Below are 21,099 nucleotides of genomic sequence, written 5' to 3' on the forward strand. Positions count from 1 at the left end.
TCCGTAATCCGTGAATACCATCTGAGATCAGACAGTTGCCGACTTGCCGTCATCAAATTAAATTGCGTTGAAAAGCAAAGGAACAATAAATACTATAAAATTCATTTCATTTCAATTTTAATAACGGAAGAAAGAACAATAGAGAATGTTTAATAGTACTGCACTTCAAATAGCACAGCTAAGATTTGAAACTGCCCTACATAAATAATCTAGAAAACAGTGACATAATCCATCAACTTATTATTAATTGAAATTTTAATAGCAGCAGCAACCACATCCTCATCATCATCGTCATCATAAATCAATATAGATCTATAACTTAGACCTCTTTAACACCACCACCAGCAGCAGCAGCAGCAGTTTCATTGACCTTGTTAGCAACTTCCTTGACAGCAACACCACTTGATTTCTCTTTCTCTTCTTCAATTTCAAAAGCAGAAACAGGGAAACTTCTAAAAAGTCCAGAAGGTGTTTTGAATGTGATTTTACCAGTTGGTGGATCATCAATATAAATATCACACAAAGTAACCCAAATCAAAAGCTCTTTGGTTTTAACACCGTTCAGTTTCTTGATCTTACCATTTTCAACGTAAGCAGTGACTTCGGTAGCATAGGAAACAGGTTTCCCAATCTTTTCGAATTTGTGTGTTATGCTTTTCTTCTGTTTCAGCCAAACAAAACCTGTTTCTCTGTTGTAACCAACTTCAGTGATGTCTTTCAATGGTAAAAGACCATTTGGGAGAGAGATTTCTTTGAGAAGCTCTTTGGATTTCACCTGACACATTTCGTCTCCATGGTAAACCTCGGATTTGGATTTGATTTCTTCTGTTACCAACGACATCGTTTTGGGGTTGTTTTGAATGAGAAACAAAGATTACGCTACTAATATTTGTTTAAGATTCTTGATTTGTTTTGTTTTGTTGTGTGGTTACAATGGTAGCGGTGGGTTTGTTATATAGTTCTTGAGTTGTGAAATTGACCCTTCATTGTCACGTTAATTTCAATAACTGCCACTGCCGTTATTTAATGCAACATTTAATTCTTTATCTTCCACGTCCACTCTCCGCACCAGGATTTTTTTTTTTTTTACTAAAATATTTATTATTCGACACGGTATAGACAAATTTTTTTTTTTTTGGGTTCGAACCTTACATATATTATGCATTATCTATATCAACTCAGTTAAGCTTACGAGGACATACAAATTTTTATTCTTCGAAATGTATTATTAATTAAAAGAAAAATACCTAAAACTTTGATGATTTATTTTTTTGGATTGTTTTTTCATCTAAATTCTTTTTTTGGATTGTTTTTTCGTCTAATAGTTTGGTTGAAAATTCACTTTTTTCGGGTGAATGGATGAGAAGTCTAGAGTTCGAATCTAAATCACGACATATGTTATGTTCTTAGAAATCGTGGTTGACCCTAACACATCGTGGTTGTGCCTAACACAATCCCACAAAATTAGATTGTGATGTGAGGATTTTCTCCACTTATAAACACATTGTCAGGTTATCTCATATCCGATATGAGACTCTTAACATGTGTATAACATACTGAATTTAACTTATGGGAATATAATTGTTTCTTTACTTTAATTAATAATTCTTTTTTATGGATATTGATTTTTTTAACACAGCAAAATTTATTAAGAAACATATCCCTATTCAAGATAAACATAGACAAACAAGGGTTAAGATCCTCTCCATTTGTAATTTGTTCCATTTGTTGCAATTTGGAGAGAGATAGACACAAAACAAATAAGTGGTGGGTCATATCACTAAGTGGATCCTACCATCATTAATTTTTTGTGTCTATCTCTCTCCAAATTGCAACAAACAGAACAAATTACAAATGGAGAGGATCTTTACCCGACAAATAAAACTGAAACAACAAAGTAAAAGGCGTCGCTACATCTTTTTGGAATATAAAACCGATGCTAGTAAATAAGACAGACATTCATAGATATACAAAACACATAATTGTTGCATTTTACGAGAAACATTTGTAGAATTGCTTAAAAGTTTATACAAATTATATATATACATTCATTGGTAAAAAAAATTACATATACATTCTTTTTATGCAAATTTATATACAGATCTATTCAGATCAAATTATTTTTGTAAAGAAAAGTATAAAATTAAATTCTTACTATCTAGATGTTCCTGAAATACTTTATACTTGTTTCCTCGTTATTTTTCTGTCATTTTTTTTTAAAAAAATTGTTTACTTTTTTTTTCAAATTTTTATAAAATATTAATAATTTATTTGTCTATTATACTTTTAAACGTTTATAGCAAAGAGATAAGATAAGTCGCAAATGGATAAAATAATCTATTTGGGTAAAATATATATAATTTATTTGGATAAAATAATCTTTAAAATATAAAATAATTTATTTGGATAAAAAAAATATATATAATTATTTGGATAAAATAATTATTATAAAATAATATATATAAATTATTTGGATAAATTAATTTTAAATCATATACTTTTTTTTTAAGGAAAATTATATATATTTTAAAAGTCGCAAATGTATGCATTAAATTATTGTCCCTTTAAAATTAACGGACAGAAAATAAATAAAATGTCAATTTAATATGTATATAATTTTTTCCCTTTGTAATACCCATTTCCATTTGCGACTAATCTAGAGTGTTGCTATTTACGGCGAACACTTTCTTCAAGAAATCATCCCGATAAAATTTTGGCCAATCAAATTTTGGCTTTTAGTGGAATACATGGGTGGTGGGCTAAAAATATGGAGGTCAACTATCAAACATATGCAATGAAAACAGTACATGTGTATCGGGATAATTTCGCTAGCCCATTGTTCGCTGCAAATAGCATTTTTCACTAATCTATGAGTTGGATAAATCCGCAATTGATGTTATTTTGTCAAAAAACAATTAATCGTGTAATTTATGGTTCTGCAATAGCACGTCAGTTTTCATTTTCAACAATCAATCATCGTGTTTTTAACTGTAAGAAAAGACCATATTAATAATGTTGGCCATTTTTTTTTTGTTAAGAGATAGCATGAGATTTAATATAAACAGGTAATTACACGCAACATGAAGATAGAGCAAGAGATGCTTTTTCTGGAAGTATTGGTACCCAATATGCAGTAATGCTACCATAATAATTCAAGGTTTGATAGAACTTTTGGTCACCTTGTTTATGTGTTAGATATGGACCTCAAAATTAAATCAAAATACCAAAAATTTGTGCAAAAATAAAATTTGCTTTCTTTGTTGAGATCGACTTTGAAAACATGCTTGACTTTTGCAACCATTGCAACTGTTTTGGTCACCAAGTAAGCTATTGCAAGAGAGTTAAACGTGCACTAGGTATGGAAGACAAATGCAGAGGAAATCTTTTCTGAAAACCAAAGATGATATGTTGAAGTTATAAATGTGGAATTGGAAGGTTCCAACTCCAAAGGTAAGAAACCAGTTGAAGCAACAGAACTGATGAAGCCTCAAAAAACTTCTATCTCCTTGATAGGGCACAGGCTATTGGAACAAAGAAATTGGATCAAGACTTTGAAAATAATACAGCAGATGGTGTTAGAAATGAAGAAATGCAGCATGGCAATATTGAACATGATCAAAACTCCATTGCCTCATAATTTGTGGATGGAACTCAAATTGATAACGAAGAGGAAGCCAGTGAAGAAGATGTTGAAGTTGATCAAGAGGTTAATGCCGCAAAGGATGTAAATCATGTGATTCATGATGAAAATGTTAGGTTTAAATGCATTTCGGTTCCTTTATTTTCAAAAAATTTAAATTTTGGTCCCTCTATATGAAAAATCAATAGATTTTTTGGTTCTTCTATTTAACTTTTTTCGAAACTTTTGTCCTTCATCTCATTTTCGGATCACTTTTTTATGCCGTGCCTATTCATTTATGACGTGACAGTGCCTATCATGTCACACTAAATATTCATGTGTCAACAAAAATACACCTAATAAGCATTGTTGTCGTGTCATAAAGGAATATACTTCTTTAATGTTTTCTTATAAATTTGAAATTGTTTCTTTGTAGGACATTTTTCAAGTTTTACATGTTTAGGCTATTTATAGCATCCAGAGTGATGAGCGATTAACTGAATTAACACCAAATCAAATGGACAACATGTTTATGAATGAATTTTCTGTGAGTTAGAAAGGAAAAAAAATAGACAACCTATTGTAGATAATTTTTTTGAGTGTTTATAGAGAAGAGTCTCTTTGACAATATCACTCTTTATTTATTTTAAAATAAGTAAGTGTTATTAAATATAATTATTTATAGTTATTGATTCACTAGTGTATTTATTTTTTTTAACAAACCAGAATGAGATATATATTGACACCACAAAAGTGGTCCCTCCTGCACAAAGCGTGTTAAGAGAGACCACCTAAAGTTATTACGAAGACAGTAAAATCAAAACTAAGTAAGCTACCGCAATACAACAAAACAATTACAAATAGACGCCCATACAAATAAATGGATGTCGCCACCACTCCTGATAGGTGTAGGCGAAGTTGATCATTTTAACTTTAAGCCAAGAATAAGAGAGTGACTTGACGAGATCAAGCATCTGTTGTAACGACAAGGCTTTGCTGTTAAAAATTCGATTATTTCTTTATTTCCAGATTACCCAAGCGCAAAAGAACCAGTAAGTTTCAGAAACGTATGAGTTTGTCTAGGGAACCCTCCTAACCGACAAAACTGATGAAAATGGTCTTGAACACAATAATTATCAACCAAAGAGAGACCAAGTCAGCTCCAAATATGCATCCATAGCTGACCAAAGTGACTACAAGTAATGAAGAGGTGATCTGTTGTTTCCTGAACCCCACATCAACCAACACGGGTCGTTGATTCCTCATGAAGGACACCCCGGATGATGAGATTGTCCTTTGTTGGAAGACGATTGCGGAATAAGCGCCACACAAATAAATTAACTTTCAAAAGAGCATGTTTATGCCAAATAGTAGCCATATTAACCCTCTTAGTATTGTGGTCTGATGTTGTAAACACGTGATAAACATCACTGACTGGGAAGTATTATTTCATTTAGTAAGTAAATGTTAGGTTGGAGGAATTAGGTGATTATGAGATATTGTTATAAAAATATTAATGTATAAACATCTCAATAAGCATTTACTTTCTGTGGTCACATTTATAAGTAACTTTTGCTTTTTCAGATTCATTAAATAAATGATGTATCTCAAACATAATATAGTCTAGATACGTCACTTATTTAGTAAATCTAAAAAAAAGGGCAGCCCGATGCACTGAAGCTCCCGCATACGCAGGGTCTGGGAAGGGGTTACACTATTTGGTGTATTGTACGCAACCTTACCCTGTTTTTACACAAGAGGCTGTTTCCAAGACTTGAACCCGTGACCTTACAGTCACATGACAACAACTTTACCAATTACGCCAAGGTTACACCTCTCTTATTTAGTAAATCTGAAAAAGCAAAAATTGCTTATAAATATTACCAGAGGTAGTAAACAGGAAAGTCATCGTGGACTGAATTGAGACCGCTCTTCCCACTTAATAACTTTTCAAAAAAATAAAATAAAGTAATCCAGAAACTTCATGGACTATTTATTTTGTTCTGTTCATGTAGGTAGTTGGGTACAGTTGAAATTAGTTGTATGGTCCACTTTGACCTTTCGTCTTATAACCCATGGTTGGAAATTTATGACGCCATGAAGGGGATAGCGTTGAACTGTAGACAGATATCAATGAGAAGAAAATGTAGCTGGCAATATCACCAAAGGTCTGACAAAAAGAAATTAAAAGAGTGAATGTGGTCAAATAATTTCTGTCTCAATTTCATGTAAAGAAAGATTAGGGGAAAACAATTGATCAAAATTGATCTTTTAGTTAGTTATTTTGATCTTTAAATTGATCTTTTGTTATTTGGATCCTCAAATATGTTTGCTGATCACTTTAGTTTATAAAATTAAAATAAAATAGATATTTAGAAATATGTTTGCAATTTTAATATATTTAAGGTGTACAATGATGCCACTTCAAACATTAGAAATTAAAGTAGTTTTTTTTTTGAAAGAAGAAATTAAAGTAGTTGTTTATTCAATAAATTAGTCATTAAAATTATTATCACTTTAATCAATGTTGTTGCAAAATAGAAATAAAAAATTGCAAAAATTTGGAAATAGTTTATAAAATTAAAATAAAATAGATATTTAGAAATATGTTTGCAATTTTAATATATTTAAGGTGTACAATGATGCCACTTCAAACATTAGAAATTAAAGTAGTTTTTTTTTGAAAGAAGAAATTAAAGTAGTTGTTTATTCAATAAATTAGTCATTAAAATTATTATCACTTTAATCAATGTTGTTGCAAAATAGAAATAAAAAATTGCAAAAATTTGGAAAACATGATGAATGCTATTTTTTTTTTTATCAATACATGATGAATGCTCTAGCCTCTAAGGAAGACGTACGTCAACTCATTATTTTTTTTGAATTATTATCACTTTAATCAATGTTGTTGCAAAATAGAAATAAAAAATTGCAAAAATTTGGAAAACATGATGAATGCTATTTTTTTTTTTTTTATCAATACATGATGAATGCTCTAGCCTCTAAGGAAGACGTACGTCAACTCATTATTTTTTTTGAAGAAAGTCAATTCAACATTTATGATCTGGTTAGATGAGAGATTGATTGAATTTATTGATGACCTGCACCATCAAAACTAATTTATGATAACATGAGTTATAATCTTCTTCATTTATAATTCTCTATATTTCTTTCATTTGAAGTGATAAAGATACAAATAAGGTTGAAAAAAAATATAAAATAATTAAGGGTCATATTAACCGGTGCCTTCGAGACACGGGTTAAGGAAACCAAAAAACGAAAGTTTTAAATTGAAAAATACACTTTGTTAACTTTTAAAGAATTGACAAAACAATTTCCAACGCAATATATACTATATTTGTTTCTTAATCAGTGCCTCGGGGCATCTGTTAACATTTCCCAATAATTAATGATACTATGTTTATCTCTATTCAAATTGTATACTATATTTACTTTGACAAATTGAGATGATCTTTACTCGCTAACAAGTTGTCCAAGAACATCCATAACGAAAAAAGCTATTTTAGAGTAAAATGGAATTCACGTTTACATATTATTTATTTATAATTTTTTTTACAGTAATACCTAATAAGCATTTAATTTCCCCGATCTAACACTTGACACAAATTTTTTAAATCAGACTCATTAATCATCTATTAATAACTTTATATTATTATATTTTATTAATTTAATTAAAGAGAAGTGGAACCCATTGTTAAAGGAAATGCTTATTTTGAGACCCTTTGTCCATTAAACATTAAAAAAAAAAAAAAATCTCCAATGGTGGAACCTAATAGGTACCTATGCTTATGGATTTAGGTAACACCATTGTGGATTGTGTAAGTGTATATTTTGTTCCACTTTTAGAGGGATCATAATTGATTATGGATGTGCATAATTGATTCTGACATGTTTGGTTGTTGTCGAGTATAATTGATTATGCCTCTAGAATTTATTCAACTTAAAACTGTGATTTGTAGCTTTTAATTCTAGAATTGATTTTTACAACACAAATTTATAGTTCAACTCTTTTTTGCATGAATGTATTCAAACACAAATATTTTTTTTAGTCAGAATTACTTTTAACCATAATCAATTCTATATAAATCAATCATCACCACTGCACAACCAAACATACTTTAAGAACATCTACAACGAAGCTACTCCCTCCGGTCACTATTATAAGCAAATTTTGACTTTTTAGGTTCATTCAATAAATGATGTATGTGGTCGATATTGTAGACCACATACTCCATTTATTGAATGAATCTAAAAAGTAGAAATGTACTTATAATAGTGACCGGAGGGAGTACTTATTTTGGATGCTTATAAATCTCATGCGTACAGATAACTCATTTTATAAAATTTTAATTTTAGTGCTTAATAAATATTTTTAATTTTAATGGTTAATAAACATTTGATTTGTTCAACGGAACACTTCAACATAATTCAAAAAGTGGATGCAATAATTAATTTTTTAACAAGCAAAAATAAGATACATTACTAACAAAGAAGTGTCCTTATTAGCATATGGTGTGTCAAAAAGAACCTCAAGAGTATACAGTCCAACAAGTCACAATAGAGGCAAAATTAGAACAGATTTGTCGATGCACAAACAAACAATCGGGCTCAACCACCACGTATGGAAATTATGACGAATATTAATATCAGTTGTCTTCATTCACCAATAGAAAAATAATTTCACTTTATCTAGCAACTTATTGATAGGAGTGTCGATGTTCTTGAAAATACGATGAATTCCTTTCATCCCACAAAACCCCAAATGCAGCAAAGCCAAACTAGCTGCAAAAAAAACCAACTTGCTCGCAAAACGCCTGATAAATAAGCAAACTGACAAGCCAAGACCTAACAAGACTCCATAGAGAAGCAAAACAAAAACAAATGTTGAGCAGTCTCTAGACCACCACACTCAGTCAAACATAACTGATTGTCAAGAGAAAGAATACCGCTAACCAACAAACTATCTTTCATCAAGAACCTATAAATAATTAAATATCACTGCATTTCAATCAAAATCATATTCAGTTATTTTAATATAATTTCATTTTGTGTTGGTTAATATCTTATAACAATGTTTAAAATTACATATTAATGAAATCGTGAATCAAAAATAGAGAGTGAAGGGAAATGTAATTCAAGCTGATCTCAGGAGAGATAAGTGAATATGTTAATTATTATATATAATAATTAATACATTAGATAATAAAAAAATTAATTAAAACTATAAATAGAGAATGAAAATATTAATACTATCAATGGAAATAAAAAAAAAATTGCAAAAATCTAAAGACATACTAGGGCTGTGTTTGGTAACACAAAAAAGCTAGCTTATAGCTTGTCGGACTAGCTTATAAGCTTGTTGGATGAAAACATGATGTGTTTGGTAACAAACTTTTTTCACGAGCTTATAGCTTTTCTTGAGAAGCTATTTCAAGTAGCTTTTTAGCTTGTAGCTTATAGCTTTTTATACATTTTACCATTTTTAACCTTTAGTTTTATTTTATTATTTTTTATAAAAGATAAAACCTACCCACTAGCAAGAAAAAACCGCCCACGTTTTGCCAATGCCTCTTCTTATATCTTTTCTTTTACGTAGGGTTCATCTCATCTCTCTGTTCAATCTATAAACCAATTTTTTATTTTTATTTTTACAAATTGAGAGTATAAAGTATGTTGTTCTTTATATTGCACACATATATCATATTTATTAGTGCTAGTTTAAAGAAAAATATATAATTTTCCATAAAAAAATTGTAAACTAAAAAGATACGATTATCTCCTAAAAAAAATACAATAATGAAGTTAATTAAACAAATATATAATTTGAATTCATATATCACATATAGCATTGTAAGGAATTTTTTTTTTTATAAACATAATTTATACGAAGAGCAAACATACATGTACTTTTATGTCATTTTATACTTATCAGTCACTTCAACAGTTAATTTTACCAAACACATTATTTTTAATAAGCAAGTTTTTCAGCTATAAGCTATCAGCTATCAGTCATCATATATAAGCTAGCTTTTCAGCTATCAGCTAGCTTGTCGGCTATCAGCTAGCTTGCGGCTTCTTTTTACCAAACAGTGTTAGGTGAACCTCATTGATATGAAAACATTGAGAGATAGGATTACTTGAACCAGTAGTCCCACATCAGATAGTAAACAAACACCGAAGGGAAATCTATATTATAAATAAGGGTTAATATATGTTAACCCCCTGTAACATCAGATAGTCACACATCCTTTTGATTCATTTTATTTTACCTAATCAAAGTTCGTTTTGTTCCTTTTTCGTTAATGTTACTTTCTAACTTCGATTTTCATTTTTGTTATAAAATGTTTGTTTATCTAACTTGGTTTTGTTCCATTTTCGTTAATGTTACTTGATCTAACATCTAACTTTGTTTTTTTTTGAAGAAGCTAATTGAAGTAACATCTAACTTTGTTTTGTTAACAACTTGCTTAATATTACTTTTTGTTTACTTTTCTTTATAAATTGTTACTTGATTTGACTTTGTTACTTTTGTTATTAACAAGTTGTTCGATGTTACCTGATCTTCTGATTCTGTGTTATGTTTGCAGAACTTTGTTCCATTTTCGTTATAAACAATTTGTTAAATGCCTTATCTTCTTATTCTTAGTTATTCTTTGTATACAGCATGATCTTTCAGCTTTGGCACCGCATGTGCGTGCACGTAGAGCAACTCAGAGAGCTCATGAGAAATCTATCATTGATGGCATTTCTGGATTTAGGGCTTCTCGTGTCCAGCTTGTTCGTGAGCACATTCAGCATTTAAGAGATCGTTATAAAGCACTTGAGAAAGCTTTAGGACGAGAGGATCTTGATCACTATATTGTTGCAAGTAAGTTATATACAACTTCCTTAATGTCTCCAAATGTCTCTATTAATTAATAATTATCTACTTGTTCATTTGGAATTTGGGCAGACACCCAGAAGAAAGTTACCAAAGCTGTGGACACTCTGAAGTCTGCAGTGGAACAAGTTGGAGTGAGTTTCACTCATATGTAAGTAGTAATATTTTTTAAGTTAACAATTTTTTATATTTTGAACTGGCTGTGTTGAATAACATTCTCTTATTTCCTTTTCATTCTTTACAGAGACCCGGGGCATATTCATTATGATGATCTTCATTCTGGAAGCGCAGTCCAAAGGCGCAATGCTGTCAAGATTCGACGTCGTTTCTGGATGCGTGTATTGGATGCAGGTGGTCAAGGTGCTGCTGGAGGTGGTCAAGGTCAAGGTACTGCTGGTCAAGGTGTTTGAGGATGTGATTCTTGCTGGAGGTGGATGTGATTCTGGAATCTTGAAGGATATTTACCACGTTGTTTTGTTGGTTAAATTTCTGGTTTGACTTACTTTTACGAACTTCTAGTTCGTTTTACCGTGGTTGTGCGCCTCTTACTATATAATTTGATCTAAGGAATGACTATAATTCTGAACTTATATTGAATGATTGAACTTGATCTTATAATTCTTGCAATCTGATTTTTTATGCTATAACGCTTACTATGTTATTTTTTTGCAACTTTGATATATATATATATATATATATATATATATTTGTGTGCGCGCGTGCGTGTCCGCACGCACTTGCTTGCTCTAAGATATATATATATATATATATATATATATATATATATATATATATATATATATATATATATATATATATATATTTGTGTGTGCGCGCGTGCGTGTCCGCACTCACGTGCTTGCTCTAAGATATATATATATATAATTTTTGCAACTTACGTTGTACTTTGTCTATAAATGATTGATGATTTGTTATGATTAATACATATGTTGTTATTTTTGTAATTTATTTTGCCAAAATTTAGTTTTACTTCCTATAAAAAAAATTTACCCCACTGATAATTCAATTTCAGATCCACCCCTGCCCAACAGTCTTCATTTTGTTGGATGTGGTAGTTTTGCTGTTTACGTGTTTAGAATTATCTCCTATTTTTTAATGTTAGATTTGTTGATCGTTGACTATGGGTGGGTTTAGAATCTTTAGGGTGCCATATCGAATTTGCATGAATTTGGCTCAAATTTGATAGAGTTTTGTTAAATTACAATTGTGAAGTGCCATCTTGTTGAACACAAACTGGTATGTCGGCGTAAAACTCACATTAAATTTTATATAAAATCCCAATAGAATATGTAAATATTGTATATGTAGCATATCAAACTCATTTTTAATTTTCGTATATAATGGTATGTAGTCCTCGCCACTGTAATTGTGACTTGTGATCTTTTATGAATATCGAGAGACCATTAGGTTTTAATCTAGGCTTAATTGCAGTTTTAGCCCCTAAACTTTCTCAAAGTTGCGATTTTTGTCCTCTAAGAAAAAAAACTACAAAACTTAGGGTGCCACGTCAGCGTAGACCGAGTCAAAATTGGCCTTGGGGGCCAAAACTGCCGCAGTTGCAAAACTTAGGGGGCGGTTTTGCAGTTTTTTTTCTTAGGGGGTCAAAATCGCAACTTTGGGAAAGTTAGGGGGCTAAAACTGCAATTAAGCCTTTAATCTAATGTAAGTCTTGTGGATTGACTTAGATCTGTCGTGTTTTAGATAAGTATATGTGAAATGTATCGTGACTCATGATCTTACGAATATTAATAGTCAAGTCTTTTTTTTATAGATTGTCAGTTTTTTTTATCTATTTATAATAGTCGAATCTTTTTTATTATTTGTCTCGTTCATATCCTTTATCTTATCTTTGTGTGCCAATGAGCGCTAGCCGAAGGACTTGTACAATTGTGTGATTTGTTCCAATGTTTTGCCTTTCTTTCTTGGCTAGATTATCTAGTATTGAGGAAGCCCCTAAGAAGGGTTAAAAAGGGTTAGTGGGTGAGAGTTTAGTTTAAAAAGGGTTAAAATTGGTATTTTTTTTTTTTTATGATTTGTAGGGGTAAAGGTATAATTGTTGGGGTAAGGGATAAAATGTTCTCCCGCCCTTTACTCTCATATATAAACTTAAAAACTTCATTTTCTTTGTTTGACTCTAAAAAAAATCGGATTTGCATAGGATAAAACGAGAGCAAAACCGCACATGAAAACAAAGTCTGATTTGTCTGGTTTGCCTTTTCTGACTCGAGACAGTCTTCAAACCTTTCCGATTTGCCTATTGTGACCGGAAACCACAAACCGCAAAGAGGGTATTAACGCGGCAAATGAGGTCCAAGACAAATATTAACAAAGGAGAAATAATTACTAACATTGCCTTAAAAAAAATCAATCACTAACATGTACCCATCTATATTTTCTTCTGTCAAAAAAGAAAAAATCTATCTATATTTTCTATCTAAAAAGAAAGAAAAAATTTAGCGTTGATGGTGTACAATAAAGCTGGTAGAACCTTTTTTTTGTCAAGTTGGTAGAACCAAAAATAAGAAGAAAAAAAAACTTGTGCAAAATACACCAAATATATCAGTATCACTTATTCACACTTGAACTTGCCATCTATGAAAAAAGGCCACTTTTTTTGTGTAATTTGCAACAGTCTCCTACAAGCTGAGATTGGATTCCTCCAGAATCACAGTTAACGTCGCAAATTTATCATTCGCTCTTTTAACTACAACCTTCATGGGCACGCCAACTTTGTCAGCCATCATTTCAATCACCTGCAACAATTTTATATCTCTGTGAGAATATATAAATAATCAAACACACCAATCAGATTTCTACATTATGCACCACTTGAATATATAAAATTACAATATTTATTAAGTTAATGCCCCCAAAGATTAGTATAAGTTTGGACTTCAAGTTTTAGTGCACAAACTTACAATCCAATTGTTTTGCTCTCCAAAAAAATGCTTCCTGATACACGTAACTATCACAATTAGGTAGGATAGATAAAAGCAATTAGTTACTGTTTGTATTTTGTTTCTTACGTAGGGTATGGCTAAGTAATATTCACTATTTTTTTTCTTTCCTAATAATGTAATATTCACTTTGATCTATCAATAAGATGAGGAATATTTTCAGAATAGTTTTCTAGGATTCTCACTTTAATAGGGTATCAGGGCCCTATCTAAGTATAATAGTAACAAGTACGATGGTAACATATTAACAATTGTGTAGTGTCATCTTGTTGAACACAAACTTGTATGTCCGCCTAAAACTCATTAAATTTTATATAAAATCCCAACAGAATATGTTAATATTATTATGGACACTAATGACAAGCACAGGCTAGAATTTTCTCATACTTAAGAGAGAGAATATTATGATGTATTATGTGTCTAAATTGATGTTGTATTTTTTAATGAGTCTAATATTTCGCGGTTATATATTTACCCATCAATCTCCAATGCATTCAACAAAATCAATAAAACTACAAACAACTCACTATATTATCTACACACACTCCTTAGTTTTTTCCCACATCATTTATCTCATGTTCAAATTTCTTATTCATCTTCTTTCTTTTTTTAATTTACGTTCTCTCTTTGCATAAAAGAAACAAACAAAAACACCCCTCGATGAAGCCGCCGCCAACCAACATTTTTTACGATATTGTGCCCCTGACCTTATTTCGCTATCTCACCAGATCAGATAAACATAGAGTCTTACACTTAAGGAAAAAATGTTAATGTGTCACATGAATTAAACTTCTATAATGGATGCAATAATATATATTAAGCAATATATAAGTGAGATGAAAATATGTCTAATGTCTTTAGGTTTTAGGTGAAGATGTGACGTCAATCTCATTCGTGGGGTTTAATTAGTCAAATGTGATGATTCAATTCATTGCAGGCTCCCTTATAACTAGGAACATCATGAAGAATTATTTTTTCTTTGTTTTTTTAATGTTATTTTCTTAATTTTCTATATTAAATATAATTTTTTGGATGTCTTTCTCTTTCACAAACATCATGAAGAATTTTTGGACAATGGAAAAATGCTGATATGTTATGTTAAGTTGATAAAGTACATGTTGATTATACATTTTAAATTGATGTGAAGTTTTTTTATTAAGTCTATTTTTTTGGTGAAATCATTACTCATAAATCTCTAATTCCTTCAACTAACTCATAAAATTATCACTAAATCACTCTATATTCAAAATTTTCACAAACAAGATTTGCATAATTTAGTTTTGGTTGATATCCAATAGTCTTCGGTCCCTGTAAAAAAAATCATCTAATGCCTTCTTTATCTTAATAATTTCTGGATGTTATAGATCGACCATGGTTGGAAACAGCTTCCCTGACCCATACTAAATGTCACCTCTATAAAATAAATAAAAAAACATGTAAAGTAGGTATGCTTTGCACCCACGACAACACTTCTAGCATAAGTGCAGTCTAAAAGTTGTGTTTGCTTAGTGTAACAACTAACAAGCCGCACCTTTAAAACATCTCTTTTTTTGTTTTTTGAGATATATGACATTCCATGGTATGTTTGGTTCAGCTTTTACAAGAATTGATTTTGAGTGAAATTGAAAACTTTTATACATAAAAAATTACTTTTGATGTTATGAGTTGAGTAGAAAATTGCTGTTGACACATATGAGAAGGCTGAGAAACACATGTAAAAGACGAAAATACCTCTCGGTAGTTAACTGCCGAGGAAAAAGGGGAACCGACTGCAGTTAACTATCGAGGAAAACCTCGGCAGTTAACTGCAGAGGAGTGCTGTATCAATCCCACTTAACCTTGCTCCATTTCACCCAAATATCAGACTTACAATTTCTTGAATTTTCCAAACTTCATGCAACAACATCAATTCTTTTGATATTTATATTTGATAGTTAACTGCCGAGGAAAAAGGGGAACCGACTGCAGTTAACTATCGAGGAAAACCTCGGCAGTTAACTGCAGAGGAGTGCTGTATCAATCCCACTTAACCTTGCTCCATTTCACCCAAATATCAGACTTACAATTTCTTGAATTTTCCAAACTTCATGCGACAACATCAATTCTTTTGATATTTATATTTGATTCGAATGAATCAAAGATTTGGGTCTCGTGTTATGAGTAATCCAAAGAAAAGCCATGGCATGAATTAAAGTATTGGTTGATTTTTGTTATTTTCCAGATTTAAAATGTCTCCTGCTTGGGTTTAACATGCTTCTGCTTCTCGTTCTTTCATTCAATTCATCGCATGGAACAGACCAAACCTAAACTAACCTATTTCTATCAATCCTCTTTTTTTTTTTTTATTATTTTTTTATCTAATTTAATTAAATTTGTGTGCAATTGATGAAGTAAAGCCCACAAAATCATTTAAACTTGACTCTTCTTCTACATGTGAATGAAACAATATTCTTCATATAAAAGGAACAAACAGTTTCTGTATAACACCATGAGTCCAGGAATTTCGGCAATTAACTGCCGCCAGTTAATTTCCGCGGCAGTTAACTGCCGAGGGGGCATTTGAGTAGTTTATATGTGTTTCTCAGCCAAACGTGATGTGTCAACAACAGTTTTCGGTTGAGTACGCAAATCCAAGATAAAATTTCTACTTACCTTCAAATGAGCATTTCCCTTGTTTTTGAGATTTTAATTTTGTTAGGCCTGTTTTAAGATTTTATCATGAACAGTGAAGTTGGTGGAGAGTTGCTACGAAATTGTAATTATAGATGAAAAATAAAGACTTTAATTAAAAGCATTCAGACTTTAATTATAATTAAAGTTTAGGTGATTTTTGTGCCACACCATGAGGGCAGAATTCAAGACTCAACAAAAGCTTTTTCAAGCTTCTTGGAGACTACAAAAGTTTAAAATTTATTTGGCAGTAAAGTTCAAAACATCAAGGATTTGGTATCCTTTTAGTGGTGTCATCAGGAAGCCGATATGTTTAAAAGCAAGCATTTGCGCTAATTATATTACGAAGATGGGATCAAAAAGCAATTCGCCTTGGGTCATTTTGAATGACCCTCCCTCTAGTTTAGATTATATTCTTAGCCAATGCTATCGAAATGGTTTATTTCATAGGGAGTAGTTGATTTGCTTTTGCGTGTTTCTTTTTTACTTTAAGTTATTGCGTTATCTCTTAAAAAAACAAGATCACAAACCATTATGATGCAACACAAAATAACTCAAGGAGTTTAGCTAACAAACCTAGGCAGAATGCTAAGATGATGATCAACTAACAATCATGACATGATTTTTAAACACCCCTGGTTCCCGCTAAATATGCTAAGATTTATAGAGCACAAACAGTTGTAGCATGGTTGACAAACAAACAAAAAACAGTTATTGCATCACAAAATTCAAGAAATTATGCTTCAAAAAAATTGTATTGCAAAATTTTGTCCTTCAAATATAACTGGAGAAGTAAAAATGATCCTGAGAGTAGTTCTGCTACAAGTAAACAGTCCACAATCCCATAAACAGGAACCTGCATCCATCCAAAAAAGTCTGACATTATTTATCGGTATATACTAGCAGATAAGCTTCAAATTATGGGTTGTGTATCAAACAACATTCAAAAAGGGTGCATCGGTTACTGATCCATTGGATATACTTAACAGTCAGTCTGGTGCTACAAAATATCAGCCAAAACTTAAAACAGAGATTTTTCATGCACACAGCCAACCCTTTGCACATATATCATGGTACATAATACAGGAGGAATAACTTCAACTTCACCCCAACCAATAACAAAACCACAACACCCACAAACCTTAACTTCAAGCCGCGTCTTCTTAAAACTTCAATCTAAAATGTACCCTATACCTGGCCGATTCTCTAACTGAATGAGAGAAATAAACAAGAAAAATATATGATATAAAAATATTAACTTTTTCAGAAAACACTTGTTATAACTTTTCAGAGACACAAAGACTGCTAAATCAGGTGGCATTGGAGAGGTGGAGCCCAATAAGAACATACTCCAGTGCGGGCAGACCATTTTGGATTTGGGATCAGAAACTACGATTCATAGTTGGGGCTCTTCCCTTATATATACCTGGATTTTAGATACGTATTTGTTCTAAAGCAAAGTGCAACAGATGAAACTACCTGAGTTGTCCAACACGGCTCTTATGAGTATTTTATAGGTGTCAGACACCAGTTTAGGAGTGTCGACAACAACAACAACAACCACCACCAAGCCTTATCCCACTAAGTGGGGTCGGCTACATGGATCAAATGACGCCATAGTGTTCTATCATACACCATATTTGGATCCAACTCGTTGCCCTCTAAATCCTTTCTAATGGTTTCTCTAATAGTTTTCCTAGGTCTCCCTCTACCTCTTTTAATCTGACTCTCCTCCATTTGATCTACTCTTCTTACGACGGCATCTACGGGTCTTCTCTCTACATTTCCAAACCATCTAAGCCCATTTTCTACCAACTTTTCTACTATAGGTGCTACCCCCACTCTCACTCTCCAATGGTGTCATTTCTAATCTTATCCCGTCGAAGTAAAGAAAAAACAATTTTATTTAGGACACCGGTCTTGGTTGTCCGACACGTGTCGTATGAGTGTCATAGGAGTTTCGGACACCGACGTGTGTTGGACACTGCGACACACCTAGTCCTAGAGGTGTCCACGCTTCACAGACAACAACCAAAACAACTAGCAGGAACACGAACAACAAATCTACCAACAAATATTTGGATATAAATGATTTCCGAATATGCCACACAAATTTTGAAAAGGAATGAAGGGAAATTTATCAAAATAAGGGAAATGCTAAATAGTGCCCCGGGGCACTAGATAAGAAAACCAATATAGAAAGATTGTATTGGGAATTGTGGAAAAAAGAAGAATTTAACTTTTGAAAGTCAAAACTTGTTGTTTTCAATGAAACTTTTTCTATTTTTAACTTTCTTAACTAGTTCCCCTAGTTAGCATGACCCTTAAAAATAAATCATAAACCATTGAAGTTTTGTTATATGGACGACAATTCTAAACAAACTGTTACGAACTGAAACCAACATGTGCAATAAAATCCTATTGAGACCCATGGTTTTAAATTGCATCCCAGACACCTGAGTCTGACTGTGTCGGAACATGGTTTTGGAGAACCCATAACCATAACTGTGGCCACATGAGCCACATTCGTCTCCAATTTCATGCAATATCCAGGAACATGACCTAATCGCAACTGCAGTTTAAATTTCGATGAAACCTATAAACTAAACAATCATAAAGGAAGTCTATCGTAAGATTATGATATACCACAGCAAAAAAATTACAAAATACCCCCATATCATAATAACCAGGGAAAAAAAATTGTTTCAGTATGAATGAATCATAAAATATTAGGAATCCCAAGATCATTTTCATAACTCAATCAAAAGCGACGCTAACATGTAGGACATTGATAAACCCAAGCAGAGCATGGAACTGAGTTAGAAAAATTACCTTTTAAGCATGACCATCAGTCTTCTTATCTTCCACATCATTGGTAGAAGTAGCAGTAGCAACTTCCTCTGCACCATCAACAGCCTCCTCTGCACCATCTGCATGTGGTTGAACTTGCTCCTCCTCTGGTATTGGCTCCTCCACATAGTCGTTCTCAAATGCATCAGCAGGAACCTCATAAATCCTAACCTGTGGCTTAGATGGATCCTTCACAAGAACATATTTCCCCTCATTCAACTTCATGCACAAGTCCACAATAGACTTCACAATCCCCCACATATTGTTTGGATTCAGATTAATTTGTGCCGCAAAGTCCTTAGGTTTATACCCAACCACAGCCAAGATCACATGGTTGAAATGATCACGAGGATGAATACGAGACACATATCCCAACTTCATCATATCAGCACTAGCCAAAAGAGCTTGAGCAGTCCACTTAGCCAACTTATTAGCATTATTCTTAAGCTCAGTAGCCAACACAGCACCCCTTTGTGTCTCCAACTTCTGCCTCCAATCAACACCAGAATACTTGGGATCAAACTCATTCAACGCATTCAAAGTAAGGAAAGACCTCTGGTTGTTAACATCAACAACACTATGAACCTCACACCTAGCAACAAGATACATATCATCAGCAAGCTTCCACCTCCTATACCTATAACCAACAGAAGCAACCTCTTCCCCTTCATTAGCAAAAGGATTCGGCTCATCAAAAGTAACCTTTTTCCCATCTCTAATCAAAACTTGCTGAGAGAAATTCTGATTGATATAAGAAGCCTCAACACTAAGGGAATGAGCAGAATTAATATCATCTTTAGCCTCAGGCAATGGCTCCTGAGAAGTCTCATGAACAGAAAGCAAATCCAACTGAGACCCATCACGCTTATCAAAGAAAAGCTTGTTCCCAACACGCTGAACAACAATATCCCAAGAATAAACAGACCTAGAAGCACACATCAGCGTAGATAAAATAGCATCGGTAGCAAAAACCGTAGCTTTATCCTCGTTCGCAAGCCTACGAATAACAGGGTCATCAGTGGTGGTAACTTTGAAGAAATTCCTATTCTTAAACCTCTCAAGACGACGTTCATTCTTCGGTGCAATTCGATCGTAGGAACGATCGTAGGTTTCAAGGGCACCACAGAGGAGAAGATCTTCTGGCTCCGAGACGGTGAATGACAGTTTGGAGAAAGTTGAAAACGGGATCTGATCATGCATGTTCCATTCGGGTTGAATATCAACTGAAGATTTGAAAAGCTCACGGCGGTGATTGCTAGGGTTAGAGCGGCTCTGGTAATGACGATCACGGCGAGCTCTTTCTTTCTCAGCTTCACGTTTCTTGGCTTCGACTTCTTCATCGCGACGTTGAGGAAGCTGAAGCTGGCGTTGGAAGCGCCATTTAGGGCCAAATTTGGGACGGGGAGGGGGTTTACCGTCAACGAGACGGAAAGAGGAGTCGTCTTCGGCGAAGTTAGGGAAGGAAGGGTCGGAGGTGAAATCGAAAGCAGTATCGGCGGGGTTTTTAGATCGGTTAGGGTTGTTGTTGTTGTTGAAGTTCCGAGTCCAATCGGCGATACGGCCGAGTTTGTCGGAACGGGAGAAGGGAGCGAAGGGAACGTTGGTGTTATCGGCAGTGGATTCGAGTGGGCCCCATCCGTCAGGGTTGAAGGGAACGGCGCCTAGGTCGAATGTTGCAGCGGAAGGCATTTTTGGTGAATGAGAAAGAATTTGGAAGAGACACACTCTGTTTTCAGACTGAAAGATAAGTGTGGAACAAATGGGCCTGTTTACAGGGCCAATATAAACTATTTTAACCCAATTAACTCTTTTACTATCTACACCTCCTTTTTATCACTTTTTTCACCATTCAACACATATTTTTTTTTTTTTTTTTTTTTATAGATTAGGAGACAATAGAATGAATGGTAGAGAGAACCTATCAATTAGAGAATGATGGATTTGAATTAACCAACACTGAACGTGAACGTGAGCTAAATATCGAACTATACGTGTTTCACAACTAATATTCTTCAAAAGAGCAACATCAGAAAATATACACAAAGAGAAGTTAATTTTTTTTTCTTCTCACAAATGTAACA

The 21,099-nt window shown here is 32.8% G+C and overlaps 3 protein-coding genes across 4 annotated transcripts; 1 reads left to right on the top strand and 2 right to left on the bottom strand.

Annotated features, from left to right (window-relative positions):
* Positions 1–90: 90 nt before the first annotated feature.
* Positions 91–936, bottom strand: LOC146911286 (uncharacterized protein At5g01610-like). Its single transcript, XM_085723620.1, has one exon. The coding sequence runs from the start codon at positions 839–841 to the stop codon at positions 320–322; it is 522 nt and encodes a 173-aa protein (XP_085579746.1). The 5' UTR covers positions 842–936; the 3' UTR covers positions 91–319.
* Positions 937–9,730: 8,794 nt separating this feature from the next.
* Positions 9,731–11,167, top strand: LOC146911287 (uncharacterized). 2 transcript variants are annotated; one of them, XR_015017773.1, is made up of 4 exons: positions 9,731–9,918; positions 10,304–10,508; positions 10,593–10,671; positions 10,765–10,948. XR_015017773.1 is itself a non-coding variant. In XM_085723621.1 (3 exons), exons 1-3 carry the CDS (start codon positions 10,190–10,192, stop codon positions 10,928–10,930), a joined length of 564 nt encoding a protein of 187 aa, XP_085579747.1. In that variant the 5' UTR covers positions 9,942–10,189; the 3' UTR covers positions 10,931–11,167. The 2 variants fall into 2 exon arrangements, 1 of the variants encoding a protein (XP_085579747.1); XM_085723621.1 differs by lacking the exon at positions 9,731–9,918 and having other exon boundaries at positions 9,942–10,508; positions 10,765–11,167.
* Positions 11,168–16,807: 5,640 nt separating this feature from the next.
* Positions 16,808–20,723, bottom strand: LOC146911288 (eukaryotic translation initiation factor 3 subunit D-like). Its single transcript, XM_085723623.1, has 2 exons — positions 19,001–20,723; positions 16,808–17,024 (listed from the first exon to the last, which is right to left on the bottom strand). Exon 1 carries the CDS (start codon positions 20,705–20,707, stop codon positions 19,004–19,006), a length of 1,704 nt encoding a protein of 567 aa, XP_085579749.1. The 5' UTR covers positions 20,708–20,723; the 3' UTR covers positions 16,808–17,024; positions 19,001–19,003.
* Positions 20,724–21,099: the final 376 nt, after the last annotated feature.

Source organism: Medicago sativa, chromosome 7 (genome assembly GCF_051527215.1).
Source record: "Medicago sativa cultivar Bolivia chromosome 7, Bolivia_mono, whole genome shotgun sequence".
NCBI classification, from domain to species: Eukaryota; Viridiplantae; Streptophyta; class Magnoliopsida; order Fabales; family Fabaceae; genus Medicago; species Medicago sativa.

What these genes read in the sequence shown, in the direction of transcription:
- LOC146911287 (XM_085723621.1), top strand. Translation starts at nt 10,190, where the DNA reads ATGTTACCTGATCTTCTGATTCTGTGTTATGTTTGCAGAACTTTGTTC. An exon ending in TGATCACTATATTGTTGCAA is followed by an intron (nt 10,509 to 10,592) that starts GTAAGTTATATA and finishes GAATTTGGGCAG; the next exon opens with ACACCCAGAAGAAAGTTACC. An exon ending in GGAGTGAGTTTCACTCATAT is followed by an intron (nt 10,672 to 10,764) that starts GTAAGTAGTAAT and finishes CATTCTTTACAG; the next exon opens with AGACCCGGGGCATATTCATT.
- LOC146911286 (XM_085723620.1), bottom strand. Translation starts at nt 841, where the DNA reads ATGTCGTTGGTAACAGAAGAAATCAAATCCAAATCCGAGGTTTACCAT.
- LOC146911288 (XM_085723623.1), bottom strand. Translation starts at nt 20,707, where the DNA reads ATGCCTTCCGCTGCAACATTCGACCTAGGCGCCGTTCCCTTCAACCCT.